The sequence below is a fragment of the Oncorhynchus tshawytscha genome, linkage group LG29 (genome assembly GCF_018296145.1).
Source record: "Oncorhynchus tshawytscha isolate Ot180627B linkage group LG29, Otsh_v2.0, whole genome shotgun sequence".
NCBI lineage: Eukaryota > Metazoa > Chordata > Actinopteri > Salmoniformes > Salmonidae > Oncorhynchus > Oncorhynchus tshawytscha.
The window spans coordinates 5,694,506-5,712,791 of NC_056457.1; the positions used below are offsets into that span (position 1 = coordinate 5,694,506).

General features: G+C 41.5%; 1 protein-coding gene and 1 pseudogene across 1 annotated transcript in view; one reads left to right on the forward strand and one right to left on the reverse strand.

Annotated features, from left to right (window-relative positions):
• Positions 1-10,815, forward strand: part of LOC112228029 (cadherin-6-like) — an 85,194-nt gene extending 74,379 nt beyond the window's left edge. The window contains exons 7-12 of the mRNA XM_024393149.2: positions 2,146-2,399; positions 3,881-4,017; positions 6,117-6,238; positions 6,420-6,537; positions 6,821-7,072; positions 7,524-10,815. Of these exons, the coding sequence (XP_024248917.1) occupies positions 2,146-2,399; positions 3,881-4,017; positions 6,117-6,238; positions 6,420-6,537; positions 6,821-7,072; positions 7,524-8,038 (1,398 nt within the window). The 3' untranslated portion in view covers positions 8,039-10,815. The remainder of the gene's footprint in view (positions 1-2,145; positions 2,400-3,880; positions 4,018-6,116; positions 6,239-6,419; positions 6,538-6,820; positions 7,073-7,523) is intronic.
• Positions 10,816-14,090: 3,275 nt separating this feature from the next.
• The window catches only part of LOC112227594, a 150,122-nt pseudogene continuing 145,926 nt past the window's right edge, over positions 14,091-18,286 (reverse strand).

The following is an 18,286-nucleotide window of genomic DNA, read 5'->3' on the forward strand; positions in this document are numbered from 1 at the left end:
TCCAATTCTATTAGTCACATGCGCCGAATACAACAGGCGTAGACCTTACAGTGAAATGCTTACTTACAAGCCCCTATCCAACAATGCAATTAAAAAACATATATACATATATATATATATATATGAGTAAGAATAAGAAATAAAAGTAACAAGACGTTAAAGAGCAGCAGTAAAATAACAATAGCGAGACGATACACAGGGGAGGGGGTACCGGTACAGAGTCAATGTGCGGGGCACCAGTTAGTTGAAGTAATATGTACATGTAGTTAGAGTTATTAAAGTGACCATGCATAGATGGTGACAACAGAGAGTAGCAGCGGTGTAAAAGAGGGGGGTTCAGGATTAGATGTTCAGGAGTCTTATGGCTTGGGGGTAGAAGCCGTTTAGAAGCCTCTTGGACCTAGACTTGGTGCAATTAGGGTTAAGTGCCTTGCTCAAGGGCACATCAACAGATCTTTCACCTTGTCGGGATTTGAACTAGCGTAATGTAATATAGATATCGCCAATAGCTGGATGAGTCACCATTTAGTTTGGTGGAAGTGATCCAACCATTATGTCGGTTGGTGGAAATCCCCATCGACTGAGGATGAGGGGTCTCCATTATGTATGTTGAATAATAATAAACTACATTTATCAATCTGACTCCATTATTATGTGAATGCTATAGGCCCATACCCGCATCCAGTGGGTATAGCCAAGGTTGCGAGCCTTGAGTAACCACTCAGAATACTATAAGATACACATGTCTAGGTTTACTGTTATGCAATTATTAAGAGGCTGAGGAACAAGGAGCTAATATCGGGCAATTAATGTCCTAGCATCAAATTATTGAGTTGTCCTCAGCTCAGAGATGCACAGTTAGAGACCAAGCGTACTGTATATGCTATGTGTATTGTGTAATTAACAACTATCAATAGCCCTATTATATTATAGGCACATAGTCAATCAAATAATTACTCTGTAAAACGAGGAATGCATTTGCTCAATTCAACTAATAGAATGTATTACGAAATAATTGACACTCAAACAATTAGAGTGCAGACTTGAAATACATACATTACAAAGTAACACAGAGTAAATTACTATCCCCAATAGGCTAAGACTTAACATGGTTACATGTGTCTTCAGTTCAGAATCATCTCGAAGAGACAAACGGTGTGTTTGATGCACGCAGGAGCTTGAATTACGGAAACAGGAAAACACACCCAGATTCGAATCTAATCAACTCAATTTGAATGTTATGACCAGACAATAGGAATGTGCCTGGTAACCAGTCAACCCAACATACAATTTAAATCCAGTCACTTTAAAAATACAGCAACCAGAAAACACACAATGCAATAAGACATATTGAAATGTGCAGCTCTTTATAAGCTCTTGAAACAAACCAACCGCCACAATTTAATTCACACAGTAACATTCATTTAGTCGATTCAAGTGTCATGAGTCTTCACACCTCTCCTGGTGACAGTGACCCTAGGATTTCCACAAGAACTTTGCGTCCTGGAGATTGCTACAGCAAAGGTGTGACTCGCTCCTGTGAGATGCAAATATACCGCTATCACACCGGACAATGCCCGTATTGAATCAACTCACCAGGCTGGTTTCAGCAAGTCACCAGTCGCAAGTATATTACCTTTGCACAGTTCTTCAACTACACTAGCAACACTCCGGTTACTGGCCCAACGCTCTAGCCACTAGGCTCCCTGCCACCCCAGACACCAGAAAGCAGCCAGACACAGAAAAAGAGAGAGTCGTTGAGCTACACTGAATGAATTCAATTGTTGATATTGTGTGTGACTTCGACAAGGATTGTGTTGCAAGTCACAGGATTTGTCTGTGTGAGAGGGGAAGTGAATTAAAAATGTGTCAACTGACGAGGGACAGAGAGGTTGAGTCACACTGAATCAATTCAATTGTTTATAGAGTGCGCGTTGTTTGGTGTGTCCGTGTGTGTCTGTGCGTGCGTGCGTGTGTGTGTGTGTGTGTGTGTGTGTGTGGGTTGCTTAGACAAGGAGGGTGTTGCATGTCACAGGATTTGTCTGTGTGAAAAGGAAAGAAAGTGGAATAGAAATGTGTCATCTGGCGATTGGGTGCGTGTGAGTTGTTAACCCTCTCTTCTCCACTCTCCCTCTGTCTCCTCAGTCTCTGGACTTTGAGAGGAAGCGGTCCTACACTCTAAGGATCCAGGTGGAGAACTCCAACCCTGACCCTCGGTTCCTGCGCTATGCGGCGACCACGGACGGGGCGACGGTCAAACTGATCGTGGAGGATGTGGACGAGCCGCCTGTGTTCGACCGGGTCGGCTATGTCATGGAGGTCAAAGAAGACGTGGCAGTAGGCACAATCATCGGATCAGTCAGCGCCACAGATCCAGACAGCAGCCGCAGTCCCGTCAGGTACTACGCACACACACAAACACACACATTGGGGAGGGGAGAGGACAGACACATGCACACACACACACACATACACACTTATCTGTTGTTATTAATCAGCGGAGGAGTTCAGCCGACTGAATTATTGAGAATATTAGAAAGGCAATTAGCACCCCAACAGCAACAGATTTAACAAGCTTAGACTAACTGTCAGAAACGAGAGGGGCAAATAGTGTGTCTGTATGTGTGTGTTTGTCTGTGAGAGTGTAGGGCGCATTTAGATAGATAGATGCTAACAATGTTGGTTGTTCAGAAAAAAGGAGTAAAAATAGTGTTTGTGAAAGGGGAGATTAGAAGAGTGTGGGTATGGAATAGAGGGAAGATTGGGGTAGGGGGTGCGATGGTACACGATACCTGAGCGACTGATCGCCCTGGTTCATGCTCTCCCCCGGGGGTATGCTTCCCTCCTTCGCTCCCCTCCCCTTCCCTCTTCTCCCTGCCAACATCTGCAACTAAATGGCACCCTATGGGCCCTGGTCAAAAGTAGTGCACTATATAGGAAATAGGGTGAATTTGGGACACAGCCAATGTCTGATCCTCCATTAATCAAACTGATGTATAACAGTCATTCTTAGGAAGTGGAGAAACACAACACGACTGGATTTCCTGTGTGTGTGTGTATCTGTGTGTGTGTGTGAGTGGGTGCACATAAATGGTGTGCGTGTGTGTGTGTGTGAGTGGGTGCACATAAATGGTGTGTGTGTGTGTGTGTGTGTGTGTGTCTGTATGTGTGTGTGAGTGGGTGCACATAAATGGTGTGTGTGTGTGTGTGTGTGTCTGTATGTGTGTGTGAGTGGGTGCACATAAATGGTGTGTGTGTGTCTGTGTGTGTGTGTGTGAGTGGGTGCACATAAATGGTGTGTGTGTGTGTGTGTGTGTATGCCTTTGTGTTTGTCCATGATAGCACAGATACATATTTTTGAAGTCATTCTATTTTTAGACGAACGACCAATCCACAACTGTCAGTCATCCAAATTGCTTTCAAATTGGATGATATTTGTAGCAGTAGGATGTATTGTTGTGATAATGCGGCACTGGATTTCTCTAAAAAGAATGCAAGGAAATGTATACTTGTTTGTTATGTGGGGCGGCAGGGTAGCCTAGTGGTTAGAGTGTTGGACTAGTAACCGGAAGGTTGCAAGTTCAAACCCCCGAGCTGACAAGGTACAAATCTGTCGTTCTGCTCCTGAACCGGCAGTTAACCCACTGTTCCTAGGCTGTCATTGAAAATAAGAATTTGTTCTTAACTGACTTGCCTAGTTAAATAAATAAAAAAAATAAAAAATGTGCAGATACAGGTACTTGGTAGAACAGTGCACAGACACAGACAGGGTGCATAATATTCCTGCGAATGTGAAGAAGCTTATACACTGCCAACAGTGCATTGGGTTTATGTGAAAACAAAGTGAGGAAGCTTATACTTAAATGTTTGCTATGTGCAGGTACTCTATTGACCGGCGTACAGACATGGACAGGGTGCTCAACGTGCACCCAGGTAACGGCTCAGTGTTCATGCTGAGGACTCTGGACAGAGAGGACATCGCCTGGCACAATGTCTCTGTTATTGCCACTGAGTTCAGTAAGTACCATGTTTTTATTTATTTCACCTTTATTTAACCAGGTAGGCCAGTTGAGAACAAGTTCTCATTTACAACTCTGACCTGGCCAAGATATAACAAAGCAGTGCAACAAAAACAACAACACAGAGTTACACATAAACCAGCGTACAGTCAATAACACAAAATAAAATAAAAATGGAAAAATCTATGTACAGTGTTTGCAAATGTAGAAGAGTAGGGAGGTAGGCAATAAATAGGCCATAGAGGCGAAAATAATTACAATTTAGCATTAATACGGGAGTGATAGATGTGCAGATGATGATGTGCAAGTAGAGATACTGGGGTGCAAAAGAGCAAGAGGGTAAGTAATAATATGGGGATGAGGTAGTCGGGTGTGCTATTTACAGATTGGCTGTGTACAGGCACAGTGATCGGTAAGCTGCTCTGACAGCTGATGAATAAAGTTAGAGAGGGAGATATAAGACTCCAGCTTCAGAGATTTTTACAATTCGTTCCAGTCATTGGCAGCAGCGAACTGGAAGGAAAGGCAGCCAAAGGAAGTGTTGGCTTTGGGGATGACCAGTGCGATATACCTGCTGGAGCGCATGCTACGGGTGGGTGTTGCTATGGTGACCAGTGAGCTGAGATAAGGGGGGGCTTTACCTAGCAAAGACTTATAGATGACCTGGAGCCAGTGGGTTTGGCGACGGATATGTAGTGAGGGCCAGCCAACGAGACCATACAGGTCGCAGTGGTGGGTAGTATATGGGGCTTTGGTGATAAAACGGATGGCACTATGAAAGACTACATACAGTTTGCTGAGTCAAGTGTTGGGGGCTATTTTGTAAATTACATCGCCGAAGTCAAGAATTGGTAGGATAATAAGTTTTACGAGGGTATGTTTGGCGGCATGAGTGAAGGAGGCTTTGTTGTAAAATAGGAAGCCGATTCTAGATTTAATTTTGGAATGGAGATGCTTAAAATGAGTCTGGTAGGAGAGTTTACAGTCTAACCAGACACCTAGGTATTTGTAGTTGTCCACATATTCTAGGTCAGAACCGTCCAGAGTAGTGATGCTAGTCCGGGCAGGTGGGTGCGGGCAGCAAACGGTTGAAGAGCATGCACTTAGGTTTACTAGCATTTAAAAGCAGTTGGAGGCCAAGGAAGGAGTGGTGTATGGCGTTGAAGCTCATTTGGAGGTTCGTTAGCACAGAGTCCAAAGAAGGGCCAGATGTATACAGAATGATGTCGTCTGTGTAGAGGTGGATAAGAGAATTAACAGCAGCAAGAGCGACATCATTGATATACACAGAGAAAAGAGTCGGCCTGAGAATTTAACCCTGTGGCACCCCCATAGAGACTGCCAGAGTTCCAGACAAAAAGGCCCACGATTTGACACACTGAATTCTATCTGAGATGTAGTTGGTGAACCAGGCGAGGCAGTCATTTGAGAAGCCAAAGCTGTTGAGTCTGCCGATAAGAATGCAGTGATTGACAGAGTCAAAAGCCTTGGCCTTGTTGATCATTGATGTACGTATCATTGATTGTGTGTTTGTGTGTGTGTGTGTGTGTGCATGTGTGTGTGTGGTGAATTAGTACAGTACTTTCTAGTTACATGTACAGTAGTATGAGTAGTTGAGTTTGCATCATTGTATCAATAAGACAAAGCAGATCTACTTCCATAGCACCCAAATCCAATATGGACCTTGAATCCAGTTCCACATAAAAACATCTTCATTCTTCCTCTGTAATTATGGACGGATTCAGACCTGGGACACCAGATCAGGTACAATATTGTAATATTTGAATACCCTTGTTCTACAGTATTTTCCACTGTGAGCAGGGGTATTCAGATCTTACACTACGCGGACCTTCTGGTTTTCTATTCTACCTGATAATTTATTGCACCCACTTGCCGTCGCCGGTCTAAATCAGTCTCTGATTAGAGGGTAAGAATTTTTAAAAAGCAGTGGAACTGACTTCAAAGTCTAGATTTGAATTTGAGGGACTTACACCAAAGTGCTTGCTGAGACACAGAACAGTATCATAATTGTATCAAAGACATTTATTGTCTTTTACTTGTTGTTGTTCTTAAATGTCATGTCCCTTTGTTACACAGACAACCCACGGCTGATGAGTCGTGTACCAGTCTATGTTAGAGTACTGGACGTTAATGACAACGCTCCTACGTTCGCCACTTACTACGAGACATTTGTCTGTGAAAACGCCAAGGCTAACCAGGTAATGGAAAACAATGTACTATTATTTTAAACCCCCTACAGCAGGTCTTCTTTGCCACCTAAGGTCCCCAACTTATCTAACCTTTATCAGTTTATAACCTTCGTCAGCTAACACATTCGTCTTGTTCCTCGAGATAAAGTATGTTATCTGTGCTCGATCATATTTGTCATGCCTTTTTCAGAGGATTCAGACAGTAAGTGCTGCAGACGCTGACGAGCCTATTGGTGGACACAGGTTCTTCTTTAGTCTAGCGCACGAGGCTTCTGTGAAAGCCAACTTCACCGTCAGAGACAATAAAGGTATGTGCCCTTCCTCCTGTAGAACAGCAGTTGACACACATTTAATTGTCCGTGTCTTTTATTTGGTGTATTCATAACATGCTGTACGTATTGCACAGCTGCCATGATCACAATTTGTAAATCACACCCGGTCATATATATTAAAGCACACTCTAATATAATATTTAAGGCCGTACATTTGAGACAAGGAAATTGAAAGAAAACAAGCCTCTTAAAAAAACTGCGAAACGTTCCTCCACCTAACTTGTACAGTAGCTAACTCTAACATTTTTCTCTCCAACAGACAACACGGCAGGTATCCTAACCAGACGAAACAGCTACAGCCGGCTACAGAGGAGTAACTATCTGGTTCCCGTGGTGATCTCGGACAGTGACTTCCCCATGCAGAGCAGCACCAACACCCTGACGGTGCACGTTTGCACCTGCGACCGCGAGGGGAACATGCAGCTGTGTAACCAGGAAGCTCTGGTCCTCACCGCAGGCCTCAGCACTGGAGCCCTCATGGCCATCATCTTCTGTGTCCTCATACTGCTCAGTGAGTACTTTGCAATTCAGTTCAATTAAAAAAAGCTTTATTTTCCATTAATCTTTTTAAATGACACAGAAAATGTTATTTGGCATGTGGCTTACATAGAGCACATTTAAAGCGTCAATCACATCAACACACATAAATGATAAGTTTCACATCACACGTCCTGTGGCAGCGCAAGCCTTTCTCAGCCCACCAAAGTACATTAGTGAGCGTATCATATATCCACACCATCAATGGTTCCCAACAGACAAAAGCTATCCTTCAGAAAATAGGAGGAATCCAGGAAGGAAAAATGTAAAAAGTTGCTCAGACTTTTTTTGTCTTGTTTCTGAAGTGATCATGATCAATCGAAGCACACTCCTCTCCTTTGCTCACCTCTCCTTTCCTTGCCTCTCCTCTCCCATCTCATACTCAAGTTCTTCTCTCTCTTTCCCTCTCTTTTTGTTGTCTATAGTGATTGTGGTGCTGTTTGCTGCCCTGAGGAGGCAGCAGAGGAAGAAGGAGCCTCTGATCATCTCCAAAGAGGATGTGAGAGACAACGTTGTCAGCTACAACGATGAAGGGGGCGGAGAGGAGGACACCCAGGCCTTTGATATCGGCACGCTGCGCAACCCAGAGGCCACAGAGGAGAGCAAACAGCGCAGGGACATTAAGCCCGAGACCCTGCACCCTCCCATCCGTCGGACTGTGATCCTTCCCCCGGCCCACAGGGACAACGCGGACGTCAGGAACTTCATAAACCAAAGGCTTCAGGAAAACGACCAGGACCCCACCGCACCGCCCTACGACTCCCTGGCCACCTACGCCTACGAAGGGAGCGGCTCGGTTGCTGAGTCCCTTAGCTCCCTGGGCTCCATGACCATAGAGGGAGACCAGGACTATAACTACCTGAGCGAGTGGGGACCCAGGTTTAAGAAACTGGCAGACTTGTACGGGGGAGAGGACAGTGACAGCTGCAGGGATTCCTAATGAGAGAGAAGGAGCTCGTAAGAGGGGAGCTAAAGGAAAACATACAACAAACAAACAAACACTCGCACACTAGCTAAAGTGAACTTAACTCCTGGTACTTTGTGAAAGTGGCAAACAATAGAACAAAACAAAGAGGACACAAACAATGGAACAAAACAAAGAGGACGCAAACAGACGCGAGGCAGTGTTTTACCGTCGTTGATCACCGTTGATGTTTGACCTCTCTGGAGGACTAGGAGGAAGAAGATAAGCTATCCTGTCAGTATTTAGTGGTCTTTCTCTTCCTCTGCTAGGCAGCAGGGGACTCCTGAGGAAAAGAGTTGTTGTACTTTACTCTGTACACCAGGCCCACATGCACAGTATCTCTATATACAAACAAACTTCTACTCTTTTCTTTTTCAAAAGCTTCCTGCAAAGGAGGGAGTAACAGCAAGCGGTTTTGTGGTGGACTTGATAGACAGACAACGTCTATTCATTTTTCAGTGTTTCTGGGATAAAAAAACAGCTGCATTTTGTGAGTTCTATCGTAGCTTGTGTGTGCGTATCTGTAAATCGATACAATACATTGTACAGTTATGTTTTGTTTTCAGGCTTCTAGCTTCCCATCCACCCTCTTATAGCAATGACTCTGTATGTCACAATGCTCTTTTGAGATCACACAAGCCTTGCTGAGAGGCTGAATGTTTTATCTCTATGGGTACACTCAAACTGTCCGCCAGTCACCCACTATAGCATAATTGACTTGAATGGGGACAACCTCTCTACTCATTGTATTTCTATGGGTTGGATGTCAGAAAACACACCTTTATGACTGTCAATACCTGATCCACATCTTCTTATAGTTTTGCATATATTCTGTCTCACAAATGGCATACTATTTCATAGTGCATTACATTTGTACTAAGGTACACAAGTCTCTGGTCAACAGTAGTGCACTATCTAGGGAATAGGGTGCCATTTGTGACAAACACATACAGTCATGACCGAAATTATTGGCACCCTTGATGAAGATGAGAAAAAAGACTGAGCTGTATGCTAATTTATGCTAATTTTTATTATTATACTAATACAATTGCTCAGAGAAAGAGATTTTGTTCAACAAGTAATATTGTTTTTTCCCCAAAAATAGTGGTCAAAATTATTGCTCAGTACTCTGGTACCCGCCACTTGTGAGGATAACAGCACTTGGCCTTTTGCTAAAATGTTTTATGAGATTGTAGTACACATTGGGAGGGATCTTAGACCATTCCTCAGTACCGAAACTTTACATACAGATTTGTTTTTAATTATTGCTATAAAAAATAGTTCTATGAGCAATTGTATTAGTTTAAAATAATATAATTGTCAAATGAATTTATCGTACAATATAGCTCAGTATTTTTTACTCATATTTATCAAATGAAGGTAAAAAATGTCAAAATCAAGGATGCCGTTAAACAAAAATCAAGGATGCTAATCATTTTGATCATAAACTATATTCTGTGTGAGGGTACCTGAAACACCTGGACCATGTATCTGAAGAACTAATGTCAATAATGCTTCACTTTTAAAGGTACCCTCTTTAAAAAGTGTTACTGTAATACCTGTCATAACATCCTTGTTGACCGGCTGAAGAAGTAGGTGAGAAACTCTGGCGTTGACCTCGTCTGATTCAGGTCATATTTATGTGGCAGACGTTTCCCGTGAGCATGGGTGGTTCAGTAATGTCCCCAGCAGCTGTTCACTATTGTGTCCCTCAGGGGTCAAATCTGGGCCACATCCTTTTTTTACGTGTCCCCTTGGTGACAGCATCCACAATAATAACAATTCAGTGTCACTGCTAGGCGGATGACATAGCTTTATTTAACAATCAGACCCAGTGACCAAGCTAGCATAGCTACCCTTCACAAGTGTCTTGCTGACATAAAATGTTGGATGACTGAACATTTTCTCCAGCTCAATGATACAAAAATCTGAGGATTTTTTATTTGGCCCCCCATCCAGATTGTAAATAACCTTGGTCATTAGTCCACCAATGTAAAGCCTACGGCCAGTAACCTTGTCCTCTTTGACCTTGACCTCGAGCATGTAAAAACGGTAGTCCAGTCCTGCTTTTATCACCTAAGAAATATAGCTAAAGTCAAAGTCTTATTTCAGTCACTGATCTGGAGAAAGTTATTCGCGCTTTTTATTCCTCATGCCTAGATTACTGTTACTCTTTTGTGTGCATGTCTCAGTCAGAAATCACTCCATTTGTCTACAGTTAGTTCAAAGTGCTGCAGCTCTTCTTTTAAACAGGCACCAGGACATGTTACCACATCACACCTATTTTAGCTTCTCTACAAAGGCTACCAGTCACTTTTGGAGTATATTTCTAAATTGTATTAATCCCATGTAAGGTTAGACTTGGTTTAGCCCCATTCCATATCGCAGATCTTTCATCTCCCTACGAGCCAGGATGCAGCCTGAGATCCTCTGGCAGGGGCACCGCTGACCATTCCAAAGTCTCGGTTGAAAACGAAAGAAGAGCAGGTATTTGCCATTAGGGCCCCTGGACTTTGGAATGGTCCGCCAGAGGATACCAGGCCTGCCGATTCAGTGCCTCTTTTTAAATCCCTGCTGAAGACACACTTTTATAAAGATACATTGAAATCATACATTAAAAGGTCATTTCATTTTGCCATCATTTGTCATTTTCCTTCCTGTCTCTGTCAGTACTTTTTATTTGATTGTTTTATGAAGTGAGGCACTTTTTACTTGTGTTAAAACGCGCTATACAAATAAAGTAGTTATTATTATTATGTATTCCTATTGGAAGACTGTCTATAGACATAAAAGCATAGAGGGTTACAGTAGCAGTGTGTTGCTTAGTATAAACGAAACATGCAGTTCCCATTAAACATTAATTCCTTACTTAGTGTCTTACTCTGTATGCTGTTCTGTATTTTGAAACAGTTTCCTTTTCTTTCAAATGTAAGTCATTGATTGATGGTTGACTATATATTTGTGAAGTGCACACTGACAAAAAAGGGCATTCGCAGGCTTGACATATTGGGACGACATGGGGGAAAACACTGCCTATTATTAAGGGAAATGTGATATGTCAGTTGTGAGGAAGAGAGTCGACATTGCCTTGGGATTGTCCTTGACATAAGAGGTAAAGGTCAATACAATATTAGGAGCATGAAATGGTTTGACACTTACGTATGAAATGGTCATGAAATGGTCTGACACTTACGTATGAAATGGTCATGAAATGGTCTGACACTTGCGTATGAAATGGTCATGAAATGGTCTGACACTTACGTATGAAATGGTCATGAAATGGTCTGACACTTACGTATGAAATGGTCATGAAATGGTCTGACACTTACGTATGAAATGGTCATAAAATGGTTTGACATATATGTAGTAAGAAAATTCAAATGAAGCAAAGCACCCCCAAATTGTCCAAGGCCACAAAAGACAAATTAAACAGCAGTAGCATTGCGATATTTTTTTTTTTTTTTTTTTATTTTACCTTTATTTTACTAGGCAAGTCAGTTAAGAACAAATTCTTATTTTCAATGACGGCCTAGGAACTTAACTGCCTGTTCAGACAGATTTGTACCTTGTCAGCTCGGGGATTCGAACTTGCAACCTTCCGGTTACTAGTCCAACGCTCTAACCACTAGGCTATATTGCCCCCAAGCATTATTTCTCTATGATTTATGAACAAACAGCTTTGATATCGTTTAGCTGATAAGAGGAATGTATGAGGGAGCACTCAGAGGGCAGCGGAACATCAAGAGAAAAAAAAGTACAGCGATGCATCCTAAAAGGCCCTTTATTCCCGATAGTCCACTAATTTTGCCCAGGGCCCTGTTCAAAAGTAGTGTGCAATATAGGGAGTAGGCTGCCATTTGGGATTTAGCCTAGCTAAAACAAGCAGTGGCCACTCTCTACTAAAGGCCAACCTGAGGACGGATTACATTTATCAGACATTTCAAACGAATAACACAACTGATGTAATTGCCACGATGACGATTATATTTTTCTCTCTGTCTGCAGCATTTACGATTCACACAAATCGGACTTGATACTTTATTTTTCAAAAATATTTTCCAAGTGCCCATGGATGTAAAAAATCGTATAATTTGATGAAAATGGTGTGGTAGCTTAGACAGTACTCTAAGACAAGAACACACTTGTTAAAAATGTATACTACTATAATATGCTCAATATTATAATGAGAAACTGTGTAAAAAAAAATGTTTTGAAAAGACCATTGAGCACCCACTGTGTAAGTGACTGTTTGAGATTGTGGCAAATGTGGCTTTGATAAGCAGCATTTATTTGGGTTCCTAAACCCTTCACACTGAAAATCAACTGTTATTCTTCTACTGCCCTGAGGGTTTGACATCTAGTTTATGTCAGAAGGAGAAATGACAGCAGAAGACTGCATTATTGTTTTCCTTCTTTAAAGGGGCAATCTGGGATTGGTACATCCATTGTCTCTCTTTAATACAGGGTGTCAGCAGCATAATTTCACTATAAATACATGTTTGTGCATTAACACCATGCTCAGCTAAGGACACAAGAGTTAACTGCCAGATATGGCTAGCCTACAGTAAATTCTGGTCCAGGGAGTTAGTGCGGCCTGCTAACACCGATGCTTCCATTCACACCCTGGACTAGAGCTAGCCTACAGTATACAGTACTGATGTCCTCCTCAACTGTAGACAGTTGGCTAGCCTTAAGGTTGCCTCTATATTATGTTGCTGACTATGTTATTGAGCAGTCTATTGCTATGTCCCAATTCTCCACCCTTCTCCTAAATGGTGCACTTACACACTACCCGTCATGGATTTACAAGAATAGGAATGTTAAATCCATGCGAGAAGGTAGCATCCTGTCTAGGGGCTGTACTTGTACACCAACCTGCCTCACACTACAGAAAAAGGGGCTAGGCTCCTGCCCCATGGGCCGTTTTGGCTCAGATAAGGCTTACTTACTATGCGAGAAAGTATGCAAGTGCACACTTCAGGGGACGGATGGAGAATAGGGATGCAGACATTTTTTCTATGTGGATTAATACTATGAGAGGTTATAGTATGTGAAGTTGTTAAAAGGGGCCCGGTCATGACACGATGCCCATTAATTCATCTATCTGCTTTGTACAACATGATTTTCTACTGCATATTTACATGATCCAACAATTAAATTTCTTCAAAATCATGCATTCATACTTACTGTTTCTATGCATAGACATCAGTGTTTCAGAATCAGATAAGCTTTGCTGTCAGAGGGCAATTTAACAGACATAGGAGGTGAGAAAGTTGGGGACTACTTGACAGCCAGACTGGCAAAAAAACTCAAACTTACCATAACCACACCCTAGACACTGGCCAAATTTTTACCAATTTGGAAATAAAAAAATCAGTCTGCACATTAGCCATATTCCCTTAGTTTTTGCCAAGTATGACATCAGACTAGCTCGAAGGTACTGTAGCTTAAGTTCTTATGACGTACGTTGAAATTCAAGACAAAGTGGTTAATAGCATGGATCCTGTGGCTACTGAACTGAAGCAGTCATTAATTCCACACAATCTATAATTAAGATCTTTAAAATCTGGCTATCGGATTTGGAGAGAGGGGGGGAAAAACAAATTTTTTCATTGTTAGAGGAAGAGGCAGCAGATGTGCGACAGATGGTGGCATTTTACATATTTAATGTAATTAAATCATATTAACACTTTCCCCTCCTCATAACGTGCATGTGATATGCCACTACTAGTTTTCCCATTAAGCAATTTGTCGTTGGACACTGATTATGAAGAGTATGGCTATCAAGAGGACAGATGTCATTATAATGAAAAATCTATATTTCAAATACCCTTATTATTATCAATTAGTATCAATGTCACTTGCAGTAAAAATTGACATTTAAAACATAGCATTTCTGTTGATGCCGTTCATTATCATGAGCGACGACCAACAGTGCTGTAGATTTAGGTAAAAACTGACTGTACATAATCAACATGAAATTGATTAAGACCTACACATGAAAGCAGCTCAAAACAACCACAAACGCAACCAAGCACAATAAAAATGGGATGAGACAGAACAGGGTGGACTGTAGACTGGTGGTCTTTCTCAATTGTCTAGACATTCGTCCTCTCCTCGCATTCTCTCCTTCATTGCACTGATCTGAAAGAACTGACCAGGTGAAAGCATGTCTAATGATAAGCTGCCAACATATTGTTTACACCTGACAAATCTTCTTCAGTCAGATGCAGATGAAGGGAGTAGTCAGAGGAAAATGCATTTTTTGTTTGCAATTCAGTGTTTGTAAATTGTTCATCCCTCCACTTCCTGCTCCTTGAATGCGCTATTCAATATCATCCATCTCAATTGGTCAAAGAAGTGCTCTGTCCATCTCGATGGGTCAGAGAAAGGCTCTGTTACTTCCTACTTTCCTCTGGTTCGTCTCCCACCTTCTGCTGGTGCTCCCTCTCTCGTTTCATCTCTTTCAGCTCCTGTCTGTACTTCCGCTCGATGAATCGCTTCTGATGAGACATAATAAAAGAGAGACATAATAAAAGAGATGGACCAGGGAAAATATAAAAAGACAGAGAGGAATAAAGAGAGAGAGACAAGGTCAGTCAATGACCGATAGAGGACAGTGATTACTATAGTGTTTAGCATGTGTTGACATTGTAATGTACACATACTCCTACATGTTGTCATTTTAGTTATAATTCGTGAAACACTGCAAACATTACCAGCACTGAATGGCCCTAGTACCTCATTATTTTCCTTCCTAATATTAGCAAAATAACATGGAATTCGACAGGCTTCATTTGATGTCATTGTGATGAGAATGGGATCTGATAAGCTAATTAGAACATAACATCTCCAAATGAGATCTGTAATAAAGAGAACAGAAAAGGATCACTGCGTCACTGCGTCTCAATTTAAAACTGTACCCATGGAGGGATGCCAGGTCTTCTGTGTCAAAGCATTTATGTCACAAATTTAGATCAAGTCGATTAGGATATCATGAAAGAACAACAGACAGTTTAGTTGTGTAGACCATGTTTGTTCTGTACTGTAGGTTATTCCATTCACAGATCTCGCACTGGCACTAAGATTTACAGTATCCTTTTGACTAACTGTCTATGTGTCAAGTTCAATCAATAAAAACCCTGATGAAGGCCACGGGCCGAAACGCGTTGGTTTTAAAAAATATCAATAGCATTTTTATCAACTTCCACTGTCCTCCAGGAGTTGCTTAATTTCCTCTTCACTTAAAGCTCAATCAAACACACTCTATTTAAAAGACAACTAATAGTATTTGACCCCAGGTCGAATCTTTGGTCACTCCACCATGTCTTATAGTCTACAGACAATAAAGCATTCGGGATAAGACCGTCTGCTAAATGACTAAAATGTCAAACGTATAGCCAAATGCCCCAATGTCTCTCTACAGCAATGGGAGGCCAACATCTAGTATAAGAATGTGTTTTGAGAATGAGAATGTGTTTAGAGTTTTGCTGAAAAGTCTAAGTGAGATCTGCAAATTGTGTTTTACCATGTGAAATGGTTTAAGGTATTGACAACAGATTGCATAATTAGCTAAATGAGTCCAGGCAACTGAGAACTTTGTTCAGCCAATGGGTCTTAGTGTTTTAGCAATTGAGAATTTTAGCTAGATTTTGACTGGTTGCAGGTTCATATCAACAAAGAACACGAATTACAGTATTACAGAGACAAAGGACAAGTTTGTGAGATGCAGGGTACAGTACTGTAAAAATAGAGGTACAAGGAGGAGGAAGAACAAAAAACAAAATTGCAAAGAGCAAAGCAGAGTAGTAATTTCTGATCAATTTTGAGCTACTATGATAGAACATGTTTTCGTTCATCAAAAGACAATGAAGGAAAAATATGAATATTTTTGTTACATTAAAAATGTACTTCTCCCTGAGAATTGTATGTTTTGAACAATGTGTTTTCTATTTTTCTGTGTATTGTTGTCACGACTTCTGCCGAAGTTGGCTCCCCTGCCTGTTTGGGCGGTGCTCGGCGGTCGTCGTCACCGTCCTACTAGCCGCTACCGATCCCTTTTTCGTTTGTCTGTTGGTTTTGTCTTATTAGTTTCACCTGTGTGTATTTTGGTTTAATTAGCTTCCCTATATGTAGTAGTTTGACCCGCCCTTGTTTTGTGCGGGATTGTTTTTTGTTACTCTGTTGGTTGTGGTTTTCATGTTTGTATTCTCCGGACTGTTTGGTCCTGTGTTTGGGCTGGTCTGTTTTATGCGCCCTGTATGTTGGCGTGACCGTTTTTTGGCTGGAGAATAAATCACGATTTACTGAACCCTGCTCTCTGCGCCTGATTCCAACCCACCACTCCTAGTAGGCTGTGACAATTGTTTACTGATTGCTTGAGAGTGCATATCATTTTGATCACTTTGTTTTTTTGAGAGCAGTGTTGTTTGTTGTTTTGAGGCGAATGTTTCATTTTGCAAGACGAGTCAGAGGTTATTGAAATAGTGCTTGAAGATGAGGTTTTGTGTTTAATGTTTTCAGGACATGGAGCAAGGTTTCAGAAATTGTGTTTTAGCAACTGAGAAAAACTGTAAGAGATGAGAATAACACAGAGAGAGAGAGAGAGAGAGAGAGAGAGAGAGAGAGAGATGCTTCTTTGGTCATTTGCATTGTTTATCATGCCGTTACATAAAGAGTGTAAAGGGACAAGAGATTGAGACTCTTACTGTAAAACTCCTTCGGAATCGGTGTCCCTTCCATGGGACGGTTGAGCTAACGTAGGCTGAAGCAATTAGCATGAGGTTGTAAGTAACAAGAACATTTCAAGGACATAGACATATCTGATGTTGGCAGAAAGCTTAAATTCTTGTTATCTAACTGCTCTGTCCAATTTACAGTAGCTATTACAGGGAAAGAATACCACGCTATTGTTTGAGGAGAGTGCACAATTTTGAACATGAAAAGTTATTAATTGACAAATTAGGCACATTTGGGCAGTCTTGATACAACATTTTGAACATAAATACAATGGTTCATTGGATCAGTCAAACTTTGCACATACCGTGCTTCCATCTAGTGGGAAAAATATAAATAGCACATGAACTGGAATAATACATTATGGCCTTACTCTTGCATTTCAAAGATGGTACAAAACAAATACAAAATAACAATCGTTTTTTATTTGTATTATCTTTTACCAGATCTTTTGTGTTATACTCTCCTACATTCCATTCACATTTCCACAAACTTCAAAGGGTTTCCTTTCAAATGGTACCAAGAATATGCATATCCTTGCTCCCAGTCTGGCAGGAGAAGACAGAAAAGACAACAGGGTCTCTGTGTTGTGTTGAGGTATTGCATGAAGAGACATATTGAGAATTCTCTGCGGTCCAACGTTGTGTAGAAAATCACCTTTGAGGAGATGTGCTTTTGCATACTGATCACCTTAGTGTTAGGCGTTAGCCCATTTAGCTTGACTTGAGTCTTTTGTTTATCGACAGTCTGGTAATTACTTTCAAGGACAGGGTTGCGACTTGCGGTCTTGCGATTCTAAATTCCGTGTTTTTGGAGAGAGAGAGGAGAATGGTTTAAAGTTTGGGACCTTATCAACAATGAGACTTGTTGTGCACCACAGCGATGACACTTTGGAATGTAGCTAGCAACACTCAACTCCCTCAAGGGGTGCTGCAGAATACACACAAACACAACACACAATGACTAAAGAACAGCATACCTATTGCCTATGGGAATCAAACACATTTTAAGCCCTGCTAACGAATCAACACATCTAACCAACACTAACATTGCATCTACCCATGTACCTTCGTTGATGAGATAAGATTTCCCTATAGCCTACCTCCCTGTCTCATCAAGGGGCAAATACATAAACACACACAGAACCACCATATCAAGATCATCCATCCCTCCAGCCATCCTCCATACTGTTCTGTACTGTACTTGTTGTGTATTCACACAAGACCATATCCAGAGATTGAGGGTTAAGTGACAGTTGAGGAGAGAGGTTGTCATCCCCTCCCTGCTCGCTGACAGCCAAATAGATAGAGGCTGCATCCCAAATTCCAATGGGGCACAGGTCAAAAGTAGTGCACTATGTAGAGACTAGTTTGGCTCAGGATTTGAATTAACTTTCAGTTCCTGACCCAATGTTCTTAACCGTTTAGGCTACCTGCCGCCCAGAGCCACCAGAGAATCTATAAAGTGAAGCATAATAATAACCTTTTG